General features: G+C 40.1%; 1 protein-coding gene across 2 annotated transcripts in view; it reads right to left on the minus strand.

Moving 5' to 3' along the window:
* The window catches only part of LOC6032015 (homeotic protein ultrabithorax), a 90,799-nt gene that overhangs the window by 50,939 nt on the left and 19,839 nt on the right, over positions 1–20,021 (minus strand). Inside the window, exon 2 of one of the 2 annotated variants that reach the window (XM_038266651.1) lies at positions 13,618–13,668. The exons of the other annotated variant lie outside the window; for it this stretch is intronic. Coding sequence (XP_038122579.1) covers positions 13,618–13,668 — 51 coding nt within the window. The remainder of the gene's footprint in view (positions 1–13,617; positions 13,669–20,021) is intronic. 2 annotated transcript variants of the gene reach the window in all.

The raw sequence follows: 20,021 nt of genomic DNA on the forward strand, positions 1-20,021 counted from the left end.
TGTATCACTTTTAGAGACTCCGGACTCCGGACACACCATAAAATCATATTTCAGCCGGTGTGTGTCATATTTTTTATGACCCCCGATGCGTTATTTTCGGTACACTTTCCAAACGGTAAAAAGTGCAAAACAGCTTGAATTTTGCGTATTTTGCACATTGTTTCTGGCGAGACGAAACCGAACTGTACCTTTCCGAATTTCAGCAAAAACTAAACGACGACTTTGGAGATTACCAGGTCGATCCTAAGTCCTGTTTTGCTACCCCGGCTAACACAAAACTCCGAGAAATCGGTACCCTAAATCACCGGTTCCATTCAACGAAAAAAAACTAAAGCTAAAGCCGGTGCGCGATGCTTAGGAGATGCGAAGGAAAATTCGAAACAGCACCCAGCGAGAACACAAAAGGAATTCAAAATTGCATATAAACATAAATTTCCTCAGCGGACCCCTTCGAGCGGGGCATTATGAATTTATTCAAAGCCTCGAAGAGGCCGAAGCGGTCAAGTCGATCACCATCATCGGGTTCCGATCGGGATCTTAATTTGGTCAGCAACATAATTTTCCAGCGAGAAAGGGTTCGACAGCCGAAAAATGTGTTCCCAGGTATTACGGAATGTTGGGACAACCCTGAGCGGAGCGCACCCATAATTACCGATAAAAACTATGAAAAATGCTGAAAAGATCATCATCTTCCTGAAAGCGGTGAAGATTTACCCACAATCAACACGATCGTAACCATTCAATGAAGTCGTTTCGTTTAACAGCGAAAAATCTGCCCGCCAAATGCACCATGAAATCACAAATTGATATTTGCCTATAATCGCGCAATTTTCCATGATTGCCGACGACCGTAATGATAGCTTTGGCAACGCGCTTTTCCACCCAACAACATCCACCGCCCGTCCAGGATTCCATTGCTTTATTACCGTCAAGGCAATTGCAATAGATTACGACGTCCTCTCAACGGAGGAGTGCGCACGCGTTTTTGCTCGTTCGCCGATTTATTCCTCGGAACTTCATTTATTTTTCCTCCCGCCAGAGCTTGAATTATGGCAGCCATGCTTCCCATCGCGCTAAACGCTCTCCAGAGAGCGCAACTTGACGAAAGTCTTTTATGCTCGCGGGCCGCCTGCTTTGATGGTGTTGGTGGAGTGAGACGTCGCGAGAGCAGCTCGGGCTCGGGCCAGAGCGAGAGAGAGAGCGCAAACTTGACGAAGCCAGCCATATTGCATTCGCTCTCTCGGAGAGCGGTGTTTACCACCCAGAACTGAGAGAGAGAGCGACCACTTCTTGGCACAAGAGGTTTTATGTTTTGTTATTATCGCGACGCGCCGCTTTTTATGGTTTGTTGATGCTGGCGGCATATGTTGCGTTCGTCGTTCGTTCGCTTCGCGCGGTTATCGGTGTCTTTTTGTGTGTGATTTTATGGCTTCGTTTAATGGCCACAATGTCAGAAAAGTCACAAATCATCTCCCGGAGAGAGCGAGTGCAGTGTGATGGATGCAGTGTTGTGGGTGCAAAGTGACCGGCCCCGGAGATTTATTCGCGCGATGAAGCCCCAAACGACGCCATAACTTTTGGTGCGGGGTTGCGCGGTGCGAGTTCACCAATACCCGCGCGCGTGGAACCAGAGCGCACCAATACAGCGCGGACCTGTGCTTCTTAACTTGTGACACCCGATGTTTGTGACGTCATCGTTTCGTGTGGTGTTGGTCGAAGATGGGAGAGAACGAATCAATAAATGGAGGAAATTTATTTTCGGCCATTAAAATGCTGCCGCGGTCGCGGATCAAAAACGCCTTTTCGGCATGCATCGGAATGGTTTAGACGAAATAAATCAAACCGAAAGTTTGCAAAAAACTTGCAGTTCATCAAACAACGCCCAAATAGGGAACTACTAGTCAGAACCTCGTAATGGGCCATTTGCGTGCTGGATTTGATTCTTTTTTCTCTTCTTTTCAACCAACCGTGTTTGAACAAATGCAATCCGATTATTGTCAACAATGCGCTGACAATTGTGACTTTATTCGTGTTTCATTTGACACGCAATGTACTGCGGTGCACTGATTGGAAGTTGATTGAAAGCGGGTTGGTTTGACGTCGATTTTAGCGTGTGTTGTGTTGTTCAATTTCCCGACGGCAGAGACGCTGATCGATTCGATGGCGTTTTCTATTTTAATTTTTTTTGAACAGGTAATTTGAATTCTTCAGAATATCGTTCTTTTTTAATATATTTGAATCTTATTTTAACTAAGCAGATTTTAGAGGGTCTATCTTTTGGGAAAAATCTAATCATCTTCACTCTTCAAGAATTCAACAAATTGACAAAAAATTCTAATGACTTAAAACAAAAATCAGATAAATTTGTAAAGAATGTTTGGGAAAATGTGTCGGTTAAACAAGAAACAAGTGCTTTATTAAAATTTGCTAGCATGTTGATGATAAAAATATTCAAAACTTTATATAGTCCTCGACTCGACTCGACTTTCCGAAGGCCTCGAAAAAATTTCACTTCGGATAATCGAACCTTCGGATAATCGAATCCAGAAAAAATCGTTTTCCAATTTTTAATTGTCGAGCCCATAAACAGCTCTAAAATGATTAAGAATTTTTAAATCCAAGATGGCGGCCAAAATGACGGTGCTGAATTATTGAAAAAAATGCAGATTTGAAAATGAAAACTGAACAATTTTCTATTCTTTTTGTGTCCAAAATGTTGATTTAGTTTTCCGCCCCCTTATTGGTTCAACTTGGGAGCTCAAGATATGATTTGACTCGGATTTCGGTGCTGTTTTGAATACTATTGATTTGGTTCCGCCTATTAATAGGTGTCTAAAATGTATAAAAAGTGGTTAACTCTAAATCTGAATGTGATCATGAATTTGAACATTAGATAGTCAATAATAAAAATAAAGTGAACTCTGTCTCACGTTACGACCACTTAAGTGAAATTTATGTATTTTTTAGGACGGATCATATTTGTAGGCAAAATTATGTCTGGATCTATATTTCGACATATCGTTGGTTAATTTATCGAGAGACCTACCAAACGATTCTGAAAAATTGATGATCTGGCAACCCTATATCAAGTTATGATAACTTAGGTTATATTCCTATACTTTTTTGAAGCCGGATTTTTCATATTTTTATGAAAACTATGCCTAGATTCATCTCCCAACATATCGCTGGATAGGTAATTGGAAGACCTTCCGAACAAGTCTGAGATTTGACAACGCTGTTTCAAATTACGGTCATTTCCGTGATTTTGATGCATTTTTGAGAGCCGGATCTATTGCATTTAGTTGATTCTATACCAATATCAAGTTTGATATCAAATATAATTTTGCAGATCTTTTGTGTAAACGATTTATGGAGTGAGGAAGGCACCAACCACGTAGGTGAATTAAGTTTTGTTTTGTTAATAAATTGAAACTTAAAATTGAAATGTTTGCTTTTCCAATAAAGATGAACCGGAGTGCGTTTTCATTCACTCGACTACGGGTGATTTTATGATTAGGACCGGTACATAGTCATTACGCTTATCTGATTGAAACGCCCACCTGACGTACGTTTTATCATTTCAGCAGGTAGGTGAGTCTCGACTCAACCTAGCCCCCCTCGTGCTACAGGTTATCTCTAATGTATCACTCAATTAAACATGAAGTTGTTTGCAATCGTTTTTATTGTTGTTTGAATTGGATTGTAGTCAGAATGTTTGTTTTAAATTGAAAATAACGAGATTTTAAGAAAAAAGTGCTTCAAATTTTATAAATCGCCTAAATTTCCACCCATTATTCATTTCCACATCGCACACCAATCGGTCACCTTTAATTCCGGCTGATGCTGCACAGAGAGCAAACCGCAATCCCTCTGGCGACACAGTTTTTGCCCTATGTGTATGGATTTTTCGGTCCATGCGTCGCTTCGCGCCGCTTATCTCCGCGCTCCGTCCATGGACCCAACCTCGGACGGGGATGCTAGAAGGGGAGGACAATCGTGTCGTCGACAATGGCCCAACAATGAACAGCCGGGGGAGAACCGGGAAGGTTTGGTGCGGGGAAACGAAAAAGAATTAAACTATGTCAACACATAAATCATCCAACTTCTTGCTTGGGGTATGGGCTCCCCGCCTAGCACTAGTCGTAGAGGTACTTGCCGCGGTAGGACCGAAACCACTGCCTGCCGGTGCACAGATATGTGGATGGCACACAGAACGAAAGTAGGTCCCTCGGAAGTCGAGGGGGATGGCGGCTTTGATCTGCACTGCTCTACTCCGGTTTGTTTGGAGCGCGCACCCCGATTCTAACTCATGGCCGCCACCGCACACACACACACACGTACATGTATGTGTGTGTATGTGGATAAGTGATTTTCCATTTTCACCGCGTGGCCGCACACAAACAGATTTACCGTCGAAAAATCGGCTCTAAGCTCGATTTGGCCGCGGCCGGGGCCCACGGGGAAAAACCTTTGATGTATGAAAATTTCCGACTCAGCTCGAAATCTATCGGAATTTTGCACAAACGCAAACGAACACACACAGACACACCGATTCGATGGTTTATGTGGGGTGCGAACGGCTTCTGATCAGGGCCGGTGCGGATGGGATTTTCGCAGCCCGTAAAGTCAGTTTGGTTCTGCTGAAGATGGTAGAGCTCTGAGCACATTATGTTGATGTATTGGTGGCTCGACGACGACGACGACGGACTGCTCGAAAGGAAAACCCGTACGAGAGGGAGCAGAAGAAGAAGGCAGAAGAAAAAAAAAGTCGAGCATAAATGAGAGAGGTATAAAAATAAAATACATTAGGGCGTGGTTAAAGTCATTATTTTTATTGTTGTTGTTGTTGGCGATACCATTATTCACTTGCTGATTTTCTGCTTTATTATGGTCGGTGGCGGCGACGTGTGCGTGAGAGTAGTGGAGTCAAGCAGTTCGATTTCGAGGAGTTGCTCTCGAAGCAGCATGAATTCGCTTATGCTTCGATGTGTTTATGTGTTTTACGACTTTCCTGGCCCCGAACCGGTTGGTGGTGGTGCGACGACGGCCGGAAGGTTCCGCTGCAGATTCCCATGCAGGCAGGGCGGCAAAATGTAGGGTAATTAAAGGTGAAAAGGAGTTGCAAGTGCCCGACTCGCAAGTTGAACAGAAGTCGAACTTTAACGATTATTGCTGGTTGTTTAAAAGTGTTTTATTGTTTGTTTTAGCCCTTTGCGGTAATCGCTTCCAATGTGCTTCGGTAGTTGTTTTAATTACTGTGCACCCTATCGTTCCTTCGTTTTTCCAGCGGGCGATTTATGACCGGCAATTATCATCTCGGAGGCCCTTACACCGGCCACTTGGTTTGGCATGCACACTTTGTGTGTGACGAATTTCAATGATATTCAACACACTTCACAATTTATCTCGAATCGCGCGTGTTGTTCCCTCCGGGCTTGTTCCGATTAATCATAATTCCAAACGAGCGAGAGAGAGACAGAGCCGAGCTGGTGAGCCCGTTGATTTTGTGAAAACAAGCCATAAAAAGGTGCTATCACGGGTCTTAATCTCAAATCGCTACAACATTCAGCCCCGGCAGTGGCCAAAAGTTAAACAAACCGTAATGAAATGGATGTTTTGTATTTTATGAATCGCCGTCAGCCATCATAATTCGTGGCGCGAAAGCTTGCCCTCTTGACGCGTCCCGCTACTGCCGCGAGCGCACTGAATGTTTAAGTAGCTGAATAAAATTATTAAATATGAAAAATACATTTCCAGATTACAGATGTTCTCAGGCCGTGGCGTCACAACGAGATCAAGCGTCGAGTGTGGTCCTACAAATTGTTACATAATGATGGTGTCGATCCAAATCCCAAAATAAAATTCCCTGACTTTTCCCTGACCTCTCCAGACCACCAATTTTATTGTATTTTCTATTTTTACTAACATATTGTAGGGAGCGTTTTTATGGTTATTAAAAAACTTCAATGACTTTTTTATTTGATTTTGTAACGATGGATTCTGCAAAAACTTAAAAACTTTTTCTTATTTTGTCAATCTTTTTTTCTTATCGAACATCCAATAATAATTAATAATTAAATTGTTGCAAATTTCAAATTGCGATTAGTTAATTTCACTTCATTTCCTAAAGAAAATTTAAAATTAAAAGTTTTCCAAAACAAAAGCAATTGAAAAATTGAATTAAAGTAAAAAGTCATGTTTCATTTTAAAATTGTTTTCTTTTGCCGAATTTTCAAACGAATTAGGCAGATGCAATTTTTGATTGTGTTTTTATAGAAAAAACTAAAGGTTTTGAAGACAAAAACTTGAAAAATAAGAACCTTAAGAAAGTTAAAAAAACTGAAAAACTCAGAAAAATATACAATTAAATGAGAATTTTTCAAGTACATGTTTACTGCTTTAAAAATTTCGAAATCTTTTTCAACAATGTTTGTATTTAATGTTAACGGTTTTCTGGATATTTGAAGAAAACATCTTATTAAATAATTTTACAAAAAATATTCTTGCTATAAAATTTAAAAAAATGTACCTTGACCAGAGCCTACAGACGGTCATTCAAACGATCAATACATATTATAAAAATAAAAACAAAATACAGAGCAGGTTGTAGCTTTTCAAAAGTCATTATTTATCAAACTTAGATATTTGGGTGTTTTGGAATAGATTTCAAATTTAAGCTCGATCTGACCACGGGAACTCCTCCTTGTAAGCCCTTGAATGTTGTTCAAGAAATATATAAAATGCAGTTGTACAGTCCCTAAGAAATCTGGGATGCTGGATCTTGACAGTCTGGACCCAATGCCTGATTTTTCTGTTACATTCTTATAATAATGTATTTTTGCTCGGATTTAGGTAAACTAGAGGGAAAAGCCAAAACCTACATTTCGGCAAAAAAATAAAAAATTTCAACATTTAGAAATTTAGATCTAGAAACTGAATCAAATCTAAATAAAGAAAAATAATAAAATTTAAAAATTGTAATAAATTCTCGATCTAGAGATTTTAAATTTAAGATACAGTTCATTCTCGATGATCCTACCAAAGCGTCACTTTAAAAAAATCGAAGCAAAGTTTCCTACATCTTCTTTTCAAAATTTCTCTAACCGAAAAAAATAACTTCAAAAATACTTTAAATTTTATCAGGTTTTCTGTAATCTAAAATGGTAACAAAAATGGCCATCAAGAACCTAGGAATTTAAGAATTTAAGAATTTAAGAATTTAAGAATTTAAGAATTGAAGAATTGAAGAATTTAAGAATTTAAAAATTTAAGAATTTAAGAATTTAAAAAATTAAGAATTTAAGAATTGAGGAATTTAAGTATTTAAGAGTTTAAGAATTTAAGAATTTAAAAAAATAAGAATTTAAGAATTGAGGAATTTAAGTATTTAAGAATTTAAGAATTGAGGAATTTAAGAAAAAAATTTTTGTTCTCTTGATTATTTTTTTTTATTTTTGAATATTGATATTTTTTAAATTTCTTTTAGTTTTTTTTTAATTTTAAATTTAAAAATTTCAGATCTTTTAATTTTTTAATATGGTTTTTTTTTGGGGTTTTTGATACTTTTTTCCTAATTTTATTTCCTAATTTCTGAATAATTCAATTTTGAATGGTGGAGCTGTAATTTTTTAATGTTTTGACTTTTTTTTAATTTTTCTTCAAGAATGTTTAAATATAAAAAAAATATTTCTACTGGTTGATTCCCATCTAAAATTCAAAGGCGGAGGCCAGCTTCTGTTGCGTCCAATCATTTGGGAATTGGGATATAAGCACAGTACACCCACTGGAACATGCCCCAACAATAATTTGGTGAAATGGATTGTTACATCCTAATGTCTGTATCTTCAGGAAAAGTTTAAAATATGATTAAGATTCACAAGATTAAAATGGAATGTTTCCAGTATAAAAGAACACCAAATAAGGGTAAAAACATTACTTAAAACTTAAAAGAAATTAAATATTCAGAGTCAGTATGTTTCAAAATGATTTGAGTGTAGTAATACATTTATTTAGGAAATCTTCAACAACATTTAAAAACAAATATTGCTTCATCTTCATCTTTCGACGTTTCTTATTGAGAAAAAACAAACAAAAATTTCGGAAGAAAATTCTATTGACAAGAAATCGAAGTTTTTGCACTCAACGAAAAAAATAACAAATTATCCTGATTCTTGATGATATTTTTCTTAATAATTTGAAAGTAATTTTATCTCTCTCAATAATGTTCTAATCAAAATTGCTACCGTGCGAAATCCGAGCCAAATTCACGCCGTCCGTAACAACCCTGTTTATTTCATAATTTTTTGTTTTATTTCTATAATTCTTGAAAATAATTCTTTAATTTTTAATTTAATTTCACCATGACTATTTTGTTTACATTTTAGATTACACAAAATTAGATTACTTTGGATCATTTTTAAATCATAGTTCAGTTTAATTTTGAGAAAATAAAAATTTTGATAACGAATACTAAAGTGAAATTTTGGAAAATTTTCTAACCTTACGTTTTTTGAATTTTAGAATAAGAATTTAAAAATTAAGAAATCAACAATTCCAAAATATCAGAATTTTAGAATTTTCAAAATTTAGAATCTTTAAGAGGCAGTATTTGTAGATTCTGCTCGGTTTGTTCTAGAGGTCGTATCGAGTTGCTCCGATTTGGATGAAACTTTCAGCGTTTGTTTGTCTATGCATGAGATGAGCTCATGCCAAATATGAGCCCTCTACGACAAAGGGAAGTGGGGTAAAACGAGCTTTGAAGTTTGAGGTCGAAAAACATTAAAAATCTTAAAATTGCTCGCATTTCCGTAAAACTTCTTCAATTCCAACTCTCTTAGATGCATTCGCAAGGTCTTTTGAAGCACTTCAAAATGTTTTTGAAAAAGAAATAGATCTTATTTACCCTATGATCAATACGTCAAATGCTGTATCAAGTAGGCGAAAACTTGTTTACCCCTAATCCGACAAAATTCTAAATAATATTTTAATTAATTCTAAATGGCATTTTTCCAATCAAATTCAAAATTCCAACACCTCAATCTAATGTAAAATTTTCTGAGGATTCCGAATATGTCAAAATTGAGACCAAAAAGTGCCGCTATGGAGGCCTACAGAGCAAAAACTAACGTTGTAAAATGTTTGTTCTAGAAAAATCGAAAAACTATGAGAAAAACTGCGATTGGCCAAAAAGTTAATACCGAAGGCTTATAATCCATGAAATTCCCTAACTTTTGACCTACGGGAGTATGGGTGTTGGAGGCTGTTGCCAAAAGTTATTAAGGTTTTGAAAAAATCAATTTTTAACAGTAATTTGCAAAAGCTATGAGAAAAAGTCAAACCAATCCTGGATGTCTATAGCACATTTTGAAGGGCTTCAAAAGACCTTTCGAATGCATCTAAGAGAGTTGGAATTGATGAAGTTTTACGGAAATGCGAGCAATTTTAAGAATTTTATGTGTTTTGGACCTCAAACTTCAATGCCCGTTTTACCCCACTTCCCTTTGTCGTAGAGGGCTCATATTTGGCATGAGTTCATCTCATGCATAGACAAACAAACGCTGAAAGTTTCATCCAAATCGGAGCACCTCGATACGACCTGTTTCACATCGGTGAAAAATTCGAATTTTTAACTCTTGATTTTTTTAATTATTCAATATTTCTAAAAAATGTATGATTTTATGTATGGTCCCTATATGCTGAGCAAACAACTAATTTTAGAACAAATCTCTGGGGCAACTGCCTCATATTGTCCCACCCTGTGTGCGCTAAAAATTTGTAATTTTCAGTTAAACGCAAATCCCAAGCAAATCCAAATTATTTGATTTTTAAACCTAAACATATTGCAAACAAGCAACGCGCGAAGAAATGCCAAATGCAACTATCCGTTGCCAATATAAAAATTCAAATAGTATCAATGTTGCAAAGTTTGGCCTGGAAGACATTCAAATACATCATCAAGGGCGAATTTTCAAAAAGAAATGAAATTTTGTAGAAATGTTTTTAAGATCATCGAAATTCCATGACCCAGCTTAAAATTCCCTGACTTTCCCTGACTTTTCCAGGTCAAATAAAATTCCCTGACATTTCCAGGTTTTCCCTGACTTTTCCAGAAATCGACACCATGATAATACGCTTAGGGAAAAAAGGGCCATCGTCTAGACAAAGTTTGTAGATCAATAAAAGCCCCCTTCCCCCTCCCACTTTTCGTCACAGATGTGGAAGCTGGCCAGGAAGTACTTCCTCCTCCGTACCACCGTGGGGTTCACCAAGATCAAAAACTCCGCCAGCAGCAGCGGCAGTAGCATGGGAATGCTCCAACCAACCAACCACGAGAAAAGCAAACAAACAGAAAATCGAATCGATCGTCAGACGGCCGCCACTTCGGGGCCCTCCAACCTGTCGCCGGGGCCGATTGTGTAACGGTTCATTCACGAAAAAAAGAGGCAAAAAAAAAACGCGCGCGGCATTCGTTTGAGGAAGTTCATCCCAGCCAGGTAATGTACTCGGCACGCAGTTGAGAGGAAAAAAGATTAATACCCGCTTGCGCTGAGCGATGCGAAACGTAAACACGGTCGTGATTGATCTGGCAGCGCCGACGGCGCGTATAAATCAGTGATAATTTATCGAAACCCTCCAATCCGTGCGCAGCAATAAACATCAAACGGCCACATCAAAATCAAGAAATGGATTCTCTTTTATGTTTCACACCCACCCGCAAGGGGGTGGGTTCTCCTAGCCGCCAATTATGACCGGGGATGAAGTCCTTAACGAAACCAACGTCGGACGTCGGGTTTTCGCACCAGCTGCCCGGAGGTGCTTTCGATGTTTACAAATCATTCTTATAAACATCGATAAAGCAAACACCTCGCCATCGCGCTTGCTCTCCTTCTATTCCCGATCGTCGAGCGCGATTGAGGAGGCAAGGAAAAAGGATTTTCGCGTGGAGCAAGAGCAACGATGGCGGCCATCGGGAAAAGGGTGTCGACAGTGACCGGCAGTTTCCTACTCTGTGATTATTGGTAAATAACGGCGGGAACCAGTAGTAATAATCAGGTCCACTTAGTGGTGTGTGGAACGTGCCCCGATAGTTTATGGCTGCGTTTGACGACAGGGAGTGTTGTTATGAGGTGAGGAATTTGAGCTGTAACAATAAATTAGATTTTTTTTTCTTACTTTTGATTAACTAATTTTTCGAAGTCAAAATTGAGTTCAGCTATGCCAAATCAGTCAAACTGAATTACAAAACCCCAGAACACTTCAGATCATTTTTGAAGTTAACGACTCAAAAAAAAAAAAGAAAAAAAAAATCGATTCCAGAGTCGAATTTTGGCGAAGACTTCGAATAAAAAAGACTGAACTGATTTTTAAGATTTGAGTTAAACATCTTTATGGGTTTAAATGTTTACAGCACTCAGATCAATGCACTTTTTTTTTGTTTTTGACACTTCAAAATTTCCAAAAAAGAAAATAGTTGTTGAAAAAATTACATTTTCATTGATTTTTTTAGATTTCTACAAAAAGGCTTGGAGTATAAATATATGACGATTGAAAATTTATATTTATTTTTAAATTTTGATTTTATTGCTTTCGTTGACAATGTATACTACTATCGGGTTTTTCATCTTCATTATTACTTCTCAAATGATAGATTATGATGACAGAAACAATGAATTTTAGGACAAGAAAAAATAATAAAATACTTTTGTTGCGCATCCTTTTTATTTACTGCAAAAAGTCACATTCTGAGTAAATTTTCGAAATCTAGCAGAAATCAATACAAAAAATCTTTGATATTTACATTAAATGAAAGGCATTTTTCGTGGATCTAGATGCAATATCAGTATTTGATCGAAATTATATATTTTTAGTTTCTCCCAGTCAGGCTTATCTAAAAAATTGATTTTTACCTTGATTATTTTGTTGTTCAAATAGTTTGGAATGGATGTTTTTGTTGAAATTATGTTTTAATAAGGTATTATGATATTCATTTTAAACTAAAACCACATATTCAAAAACAAAACTAAATTTTCAAAATGTTTAGTGGTTTGTAACGTCCAACAAAGTTGTTTCTTGTCTTATTTTGAAATACTTTGATGAGTTATTGACACAAAACAAACACATAAATTGACCAGTTTGCTGAAGTTTCCAAAACAAAATAAAGATATTTAAAGTAAAAAAACAAAAAAATAGATTCTCGTTGAAACATTTCACTCTTTGAAAGATGGGAAAATTTCCTTTAAGACCCTTTTTAAAGTAGCGAAGACTATTTTCCTGACAAATTTATTCTAGGAAACACGTCTTGCTTGAAAAATTTTGAAACAGATTTTTAAAATGTATGTGTAATGTATAAATGTACTGAGACATATCTTTGAAAATTGTACAAATAATGCAGTCTCCGAAATTTCGATAATTTTCTCTTCGTAAATTGTGATGATTGAAAATAAAAAAGCATCTATAAATTTCTTGTCTCTCCCAACACATGTTCCAAATCTAATAAAAAACCAATTGGTCAAAGTAAAAAAAAAATCTCCAAAGAGCCGCTCTCCAGCATCACAGCTCGACCAACTTCCGAGCCGAGCATAAAAGCAAGACGACCGTGTAACGTAAACAGTTATATAACCCCCCTCGAGCGGGCCATTCAAGTGTTTGTTTACTCCGAAAAAGTGTTTAAGTGGCGCCTTCTTGCTTTGCAGCCACGACGACGACGACTCCGACGAGTGCAACAGCACGTCACTTTTTTCCGTGGGTGTTTTGGTGTTCTTTTGGAGTTTAAATAAACAATTTTCCCCGGGCCCACGCGCCGCTAAGGCGCGCTTTGATTTTGGATGAAGTTTTTTTTTTAATGTTGGGAAAATCGATTGAAGTTGATTGTTTTGCTTGAGGAGCCGGGCACGGAATGTGTGTTTTCTCTTTTTTTTCAAATTATTGGTGGCTTGGTGGTGAGGTGTTTGTGCCAGGCGGGGGGAATTATTTATAAACCAACCAACAAGTAGGTTCAATGTCATGAATTTGGGTTAGCAAACGGAAGAACTAGTTTTTAAACCATTCTCATGCTTCTTCACCAATTTTATGTACAAAGGTTCTCGGATTAGCTCACGCACGCTGAAAAACCACGCCGATCCCAACCCATCGAGCTTGAATTAATAGGTCTAAGTGCTATTGTCTAGTTGAATTACCTTTCCACATACTTCCATGGACCTATTTATTAAGTTACACAAAAATACGTTACTTACTTACACGCAACCGAATGTTTAGTAGTGACTAAGGGGTACTGGGTTCTATGTGATATCACTCCCTCCAACGGGCAACACACTTTGCAGCAGTGGATTAGTAAGGTTAAACGAGGAAGCATAAAGGAAATCAAAAGAACTAACAAAAGGTTTAAGTAAGTAATCCAAAAGAGATTCAATCAAAACCAAGATAACTAAATTTATTCCAACGTAACACAACTAAAATAGGCAAATTAGTAAAATTTTGACCAACTAATGTCGTATGTATTAGGAAACTAGAGAAAATATCAAAAATGTCAAATCGCAACTAAATATAATATAATTTTGACAATAAACTTATACGCTAAACTTAAACTTAAATAAACAGAAAAAAAGAGAAGCGACTTACCTATCCAGTCTGGAAGAAGTGTGCCCGCAAGAGATTCTGAATATCTCTTACCTGTAAACGAAGAAAAAGAAAGAAAAAAAAAAACCATCCATTAGTTTACGGCGCATAATCATGTATGAATTACAATTAATCTTCATTTCTCTCGACTCACGGCCACCGAAAATGGCAGGCGCATGTTTTCCAGCCAACTTCCCGGCCAGCAGCAGCAGAAACCAGTAGCAAAACTTTCAATCTCGGCCCCGTGGCACGTCGCTCATAAATTCCCGTGAGGCCTTTCCCTTCGCCGGCTGAGAAACACACAACCCGGAAAAATCACGTTTGCGGAGGAAGTCGTCTTCGAGAAGCGTCGTCGTCGTCGTCTTCGAAGATCTCCTCGGATGCTCAAACAAGCCGTAAATCCTAGACCCGACGCTGGCTCCGACTTGGCTTCAGCCCCGGACAGGTCTCTGCGGTGGGGGAGTTGGACGTGTGCGCACAGGTGTACCAACATAATTGCAGGTAATTTACATGAAATATTAATTTTTAAACAAAATGTGTATTTCATCGTGTTGCGCAGGCCATATTTACGACCGCAAGAGGGGTTTTCCCCGAAAAACGCTACTTAACTGTAACGTTCAACCCCTTGAAAACTGGCTAGTTTCGGGGTAGCAAAACCATTAATTTTACGGACCGTTGCAAGATATTTCGACTAGGAAAAGTCCGTCCCACCGCGGTTCAGACGCATGGTAATCAGTTTCGGTCAAATCTGCATAAAGCGTAATCACAGTGCGAGCACTAATCCAGAAGGCTGACCGCTAAGATAATTAAAATAGTCAACCCTACTTTTGTAATTAATTTATTCGAACGACTCGCTACTTTTTTTTAAAGCGAAACAAAGAAATGAGGAAGTGACTCAGCGAGACGAAGGAGAAGCAATGGATAACCCTTCTCAGATAAATCTTTTTAATCTCTTGGGATGGCGGCAAAAACAGCACAGTCCTTGAAAGAAAATGGATTCCATTAGGGTCCTAGTTCTTGTAAGAACGATTTTCTGATAGGAAACATTTCAAAACCTTGAACGAAGTACGCAGCCAATCCATAAAATCGAGTTTACTGTTTACTGTTTAGTTAACCATTTAATCAATAGTATTTTGTGCTACTTGTTTATCCGGGTATTCATAATAAAATTAAAAGATTTCTGTGGAATCCCCATTCGACTTGTTTTTCTTAAATTAAGTTTCAAAACAGTGCCAGCAAGCTTTCAACCGAGTCGTGACAGCGTGATATCTCAATATGCTGCTCACGCACGTCTGGGTTGGAAATATTTTTAGCAAAATTTCGCAAGTCCCACGATGCGATGTAGCTCTCAAGATTTGAACCGAAAACAACACAAACCCGCTTCCTAATGGATAAGACGATGAAAAATGGTCCTCGTTCCCTCGGCAGCAAAGTTCACAGTTCAAACGCGATCGGCGAGCCCCCCGAACTTCTAAGCGCGATCAGGACGCAGCCATCGCCGGCTAATACACCGCGTAATCTCAACGCTGAAGGAGAGAGGGTGTGGTGGTGGGCCTGTGGGACCTTGTGACTCTAAATCATGTTTGATAAAATGAAGCAATAAAAATGGTTGGATGTGGAACCATAAATTTTCCGCTGAAAAGACAGCGAGCGAGATTCTCCCGAGGGGGCTCGAGGAAGAAAGTGCCTTCTCGCGAGAGGGGAAGGCGAAATTTACATATATAAAAAATGAAACTTCTTTTCGGAGTATGTCGCGCGCGGCTCCTACGACAACGAATACGAAATTTTTATTTTTGGTTGATGTGAATCGAATGTGGTGGGAGGTGGGAGGGGGGGAGGGAGAGGTTCCTTGAGTTGTATGTGTGTGAAGTGAGGAGGAATGAATTTTTATTTATACGTTTTAATTTTTGTATTCCAGTCTCGACAGCGAAGATAACCGGTTCCATTGGAGGCATTTGAAGTTGTTTGAAGCCCTGAAGAACGGAGCAAAATGTAGAACAACAACTACCCGGAGTCGGCGTGGTCGGGGCATTCGAAATGGAACGCGACCCGCGGTGGGAATTGATAGTGTCGCGCTTATCTGGGGAGGTTATCTGCTGGGCTGCGATAGGGATTTGGGACTTATCGGTTGGGTAATTTCGCTTTTAGGCACCTCATTTTGGGACTTGACACTGCCAATCGTAACGAGGCGTTCACTATCTCCCTGTGGAACTGAATTAATTAGCTTTCTTCACGTTTGTCACAATTAGAATTAAAGAAGGGGAACAAGTGGCCATTCCGAATTAAACTTTAATTGAAAAGAATTAATTAACTGTTTTTATCACTCTCTTTTCCATTCAAAACTGCGTTGCAACTTGCAAGTCAAAGCGGAATTCGGATTCTAACCCTCCCAACCCTCAAGTGGCATTGTGACCAACGGGGAATGAGTTATGACACCTTCTCGAAGCAAGCAAACAACTCTGTTTGAGAGACCCCGGAATCGGCATTCCGGTATGAAATATACAACCTCCAGCTTATCTCGCGTTCCAGCCAGGCAGGCCAACAAAAAAAAAGAAGGTGAGCCCATGACACATGTCCGGGAGATGCTGATCCTCCTGTCCCCCTAGTTAGTGCGAGTCTCGACCTGGCACAGAAATCAGCCTCTCAGTTGGGGTTTCAGCTGTCCCACCAACCTCTTCGCGAGAGTCCTTACCGCGAAATATGTCATGTAAGTAAGATTTACGACTTTTTGAATTTGATCGTCATTTTCCACTCTCCCTGCACACGCCTGAGAGTTCTCCACGGGAGAGTGTGATCTTCCCTTCGGGCTGCATTATTTCGCGCGATCTTCGCTGCTCCGGTTGCGAACAAAACTTATAATTTATTCGTTTAATCTCGCGTCCCGAAAAAAAGCTCCGCCAGAGTATCGAGTTCATTTCTTGGACGTTACGCGCGATCGCCTTGTGGTCTGTCATCTCTATTCAAGGTTTCGTCTCGACGCGCGCACATGTTTGCTGAGCCAACTTCTCAAAAGGTCGTATTCGACGCAAATTCGATGGAACAAAACGCAAGTCGACCCCTTCGGAACCGCTCGCCACATTTCAAGTTTTTATTATGCTGTGACAACGACATGTGTGACAGCTAGCATGTAAAGCAAACATCGCAAATATATTCACAACCTGCCTGCTCGGGGAAAGCCAACGGTGACCGACGGAGTCGGAGGAGGGAAACGCGTATTTGCATACCCCTGTGAGTACTACTCAGTACTCTGAGCGTTCGCAAAGGCCGAAAATTCGATGAACCTGTTCCGTCAGCGGCAAACGCCGCCGAGACTTGAGAGGGGGACCCAAGCTGTCAGATTGCGGTCATAAATATTAAATTAAACTAGTGCCACGCGGTTGCACTTATCACACGGGAGTCGTCGTACAATGGGCTTTTTCCTAGGCGGTTTGAATCGGACGAAAGGAAGCATTTCTCTTTTTTTTCTTGCTGCTGCTGCGAGCAAACCCGGTAGGTCTGTTGTGGCGACGCCGGAATCAAGTCCGGCTGGGCGAAGAAAAACTTGGCACAATCGGCGCTGCATTTTCTGCCTGCCCTGGTGGTTAATAAATTGGACAGCTGAGGGCATAAATTAATTGAGGATGGTTGTAAATCACATTTTGCTGGAATAGTTGAGGATTTTCTTAAAACTTTGTTACACCCAAATTAAGTGTCTTCCAGTGGGGCTGCAATGTCGTCACTGAATATCAGTTGTACACGGAGAAAAATGAGTTCTCAAAATCATGAAAATGCGTTTCAAATGAACAAGCCATGAACAAAGTGTTCAAATTTCATGGTTCCCTTTTTCATTAACTCTTTTTGACGATTTTCAGAACTCATTTTTCTCCGTGTACTGACATTTAATACCATAGTTGTGTTCTGAATATCTGCTAACTTCAAGCGTTTTGATGAGACTACACGCAAAGACAACTACCATATGTAAACTATTTACTTTTTAGTTAACCATTTATTGAATGGTATTTTTGTGGTAGTTCTTTATTCGGGTATTCATCATAAAGTTAAGAAATTTCTGTGGAATCCTTATCGCTCTTTTTTCTTAAATTAAGTTTGACAACAGTGACAAAGAGGTTCAAATCTCCATAGAAATATACATTTTTGTGTGTTCGTAACATGCGGTACACTGGAAGTCAGAACGTCGTCTTCTGACTTTGGTTGTCAAAGCTTCTGGAAGAGTTCCAGATCCACGATAGAAACGTAGAAGGACGTAAATGTCGAAGAGTAAAGTTCCGTGTAGCTCTCTTATCTCATACAGCTGATAAAGATATTCTTCGAACCTAAGATCTCGCAATGGTCCTGATCCATCCCCGTCGAATGCAATGAGCTAATTTGACTACCGACTCCACACACAAATGCAAAGCGCGACCGTCCCCGACCAATCGGCATACGGTGATGTCTTAATTAACCTTCTTATCGTAAGTCTGTACCTGCATTAAGACCATAAAAATTGATTGCAGAAAAACGAGAAACGAAAAAAACACGAAAAAGCCAGCCAGTCCCATAAATTGCACATTTTATCCTGTGCGCACACACTTCCACTTCCAGCGCCCAAAACTTCTTCGACCCGAAGAAGTTTTGGTAGCAGCACAAGTAACATCAACACAACCGAGCGCGTGACGTCACGTGACCACTCAGCTTGAGAGGGAGTTGCTCACCAGCGGCGAACAGCTGAGCCGGGGCTGAGTTACCACCACCCAACGCTGAGTTCCGTCCAGCATAAAGCGGAATATGAGAAAATATGTATATGTTTACACATGGAACGTGGTCTGTGCGGTGGTATGCGCGGCGGTTATGGATATGGTTGTGTATATGCAAAAGACCATCGAGCAGAACTCGACCAAGCACATGCCAGTCCGAGAACCAGTCCGGTGAGCGCATTGTTTACGTAGAACTGCAGCACGCGGTGCTGCTGCTAGACTCCGAATTACCGACGCTGCCGCGGAGTTCGGCGAAGAAGTCGGTCGTGAAAGAAGCGCCGTGATATTTATATGAGAATTTTATGACACTGCTGATTATATCGATGGCTTGAATGGAGCTATAAAGATGACCAGTCACTCAACGGCTTGGCACCGGCGGGGTCGTCGCGTGGCCAACACGGACTTGGAAATCGGACTCTCTGCGGTGCGGTGCGCGAGATTATCATTTTGATGGCGCTTTTATTGATACTTATTTTGAGTTTTATTTTTCATAAAATTCACCACAGTTACTGCGCTCTCAAACGTTCTTACGCGTTTATCGCGTTCAACATCGGTCAGTGTGTGTTTGTATATTTTATGCAAAATACAAATTAATTTCACGCCGTGTGCATACGCCGCCGGCGGCGACGGTCGAGGCCACCGCGTGGTCACTTCATACCCGATATTGCTTGATTGGACGATGTCGTCGTCGTCGAGCGGCGCCACACTACTGGTGTTACTCAACGCGGCTTGGACTGGAGCTGAAGAGATACTTAGCGCGCGCGCCGCGCTTGGTTAATGTTTTACACACACTGCATCGGGAGGCGCCGCGCGGCGAGTTTTTCCCGCCAGTTTGGGCCGACGTCTGTTCCGTCCCGACGCCAGCGAGAAGATCGGCTCGGAAGTTTCATAAGCATCGCCGGGTTGACCCACTTCCACTGCTGCTTCGTCGACGCGGACGTCGAAGAGTTGTTTCATATCCGGCCGAGTTCGTGATCTGGCTCAGCCAGGTGTGCGGAGTTCAAAACAGCTGCTTTTGCTACTACGTCATGGAGTTGCATCGTGAAGAAGACTCGTTCATAGAGGTGATTCGCGAAAACGAGTGAGACTCGGTTCGGTTCGCACACACGGAGTAATAACAGTAATAATAATAAACGAGAGGGCGTGAATACTAAACAGTGCAGTAATGTTCTGCCGCCCACCGCCTTCAATCACATGCCACACGACAAGTCGCTCAAACTCTCTGGCAGAACGTCAGCCGCTTCAGCCGTACAGAGCAGTAATAAGTTAATCATAATCAGATGCACATTCACAAAGTCAACGCGATCGAATTGAGCGACATGACAGCTCGACATGTTGGCCACTGCACTGTCAACCGGCTCCCCCCGGCGACGATGTCCTCCAAGTCGCGCCGCGCTTCAGCGCGCGCGTTCCTACGACCTGAGCTCAAAGAGTGTAAAAATTATTAAATATTATTTCACTTCACAAGAAGTGGTTGCCCGGCGAAATAATAACTCTGGACGCTTCATCATCACCGCAAATCGTTTCGATTTCGTCTGGTGGTTCGTTGGTTCTCTCGTCTCATAACTCATTTCGATTAACGAGGTGTTTGTTTTAAAGGCGCGCACGGCAAGGCCTCCCCCCCTACCCCTCGCTCTTTTCTTGTGATGTGGAAAACGAGGAAAACATTAAAAA

Source organism: Culex quinquefasciatus, chromosome 1 (genome assembly GCF_015732765.1).
Source record: "Culex quinquefasciatus strain JHB chromosome 1, VPISU_Cqui_1.0_pri_paternal, whole genome shotgun sequence".
NCBI classification, from domain to species: Eukaryota; Metazoa; Arthropoda; class Insecta; order Diptera; family Culicidae; genus Culex; species Culex quinquefasciatus.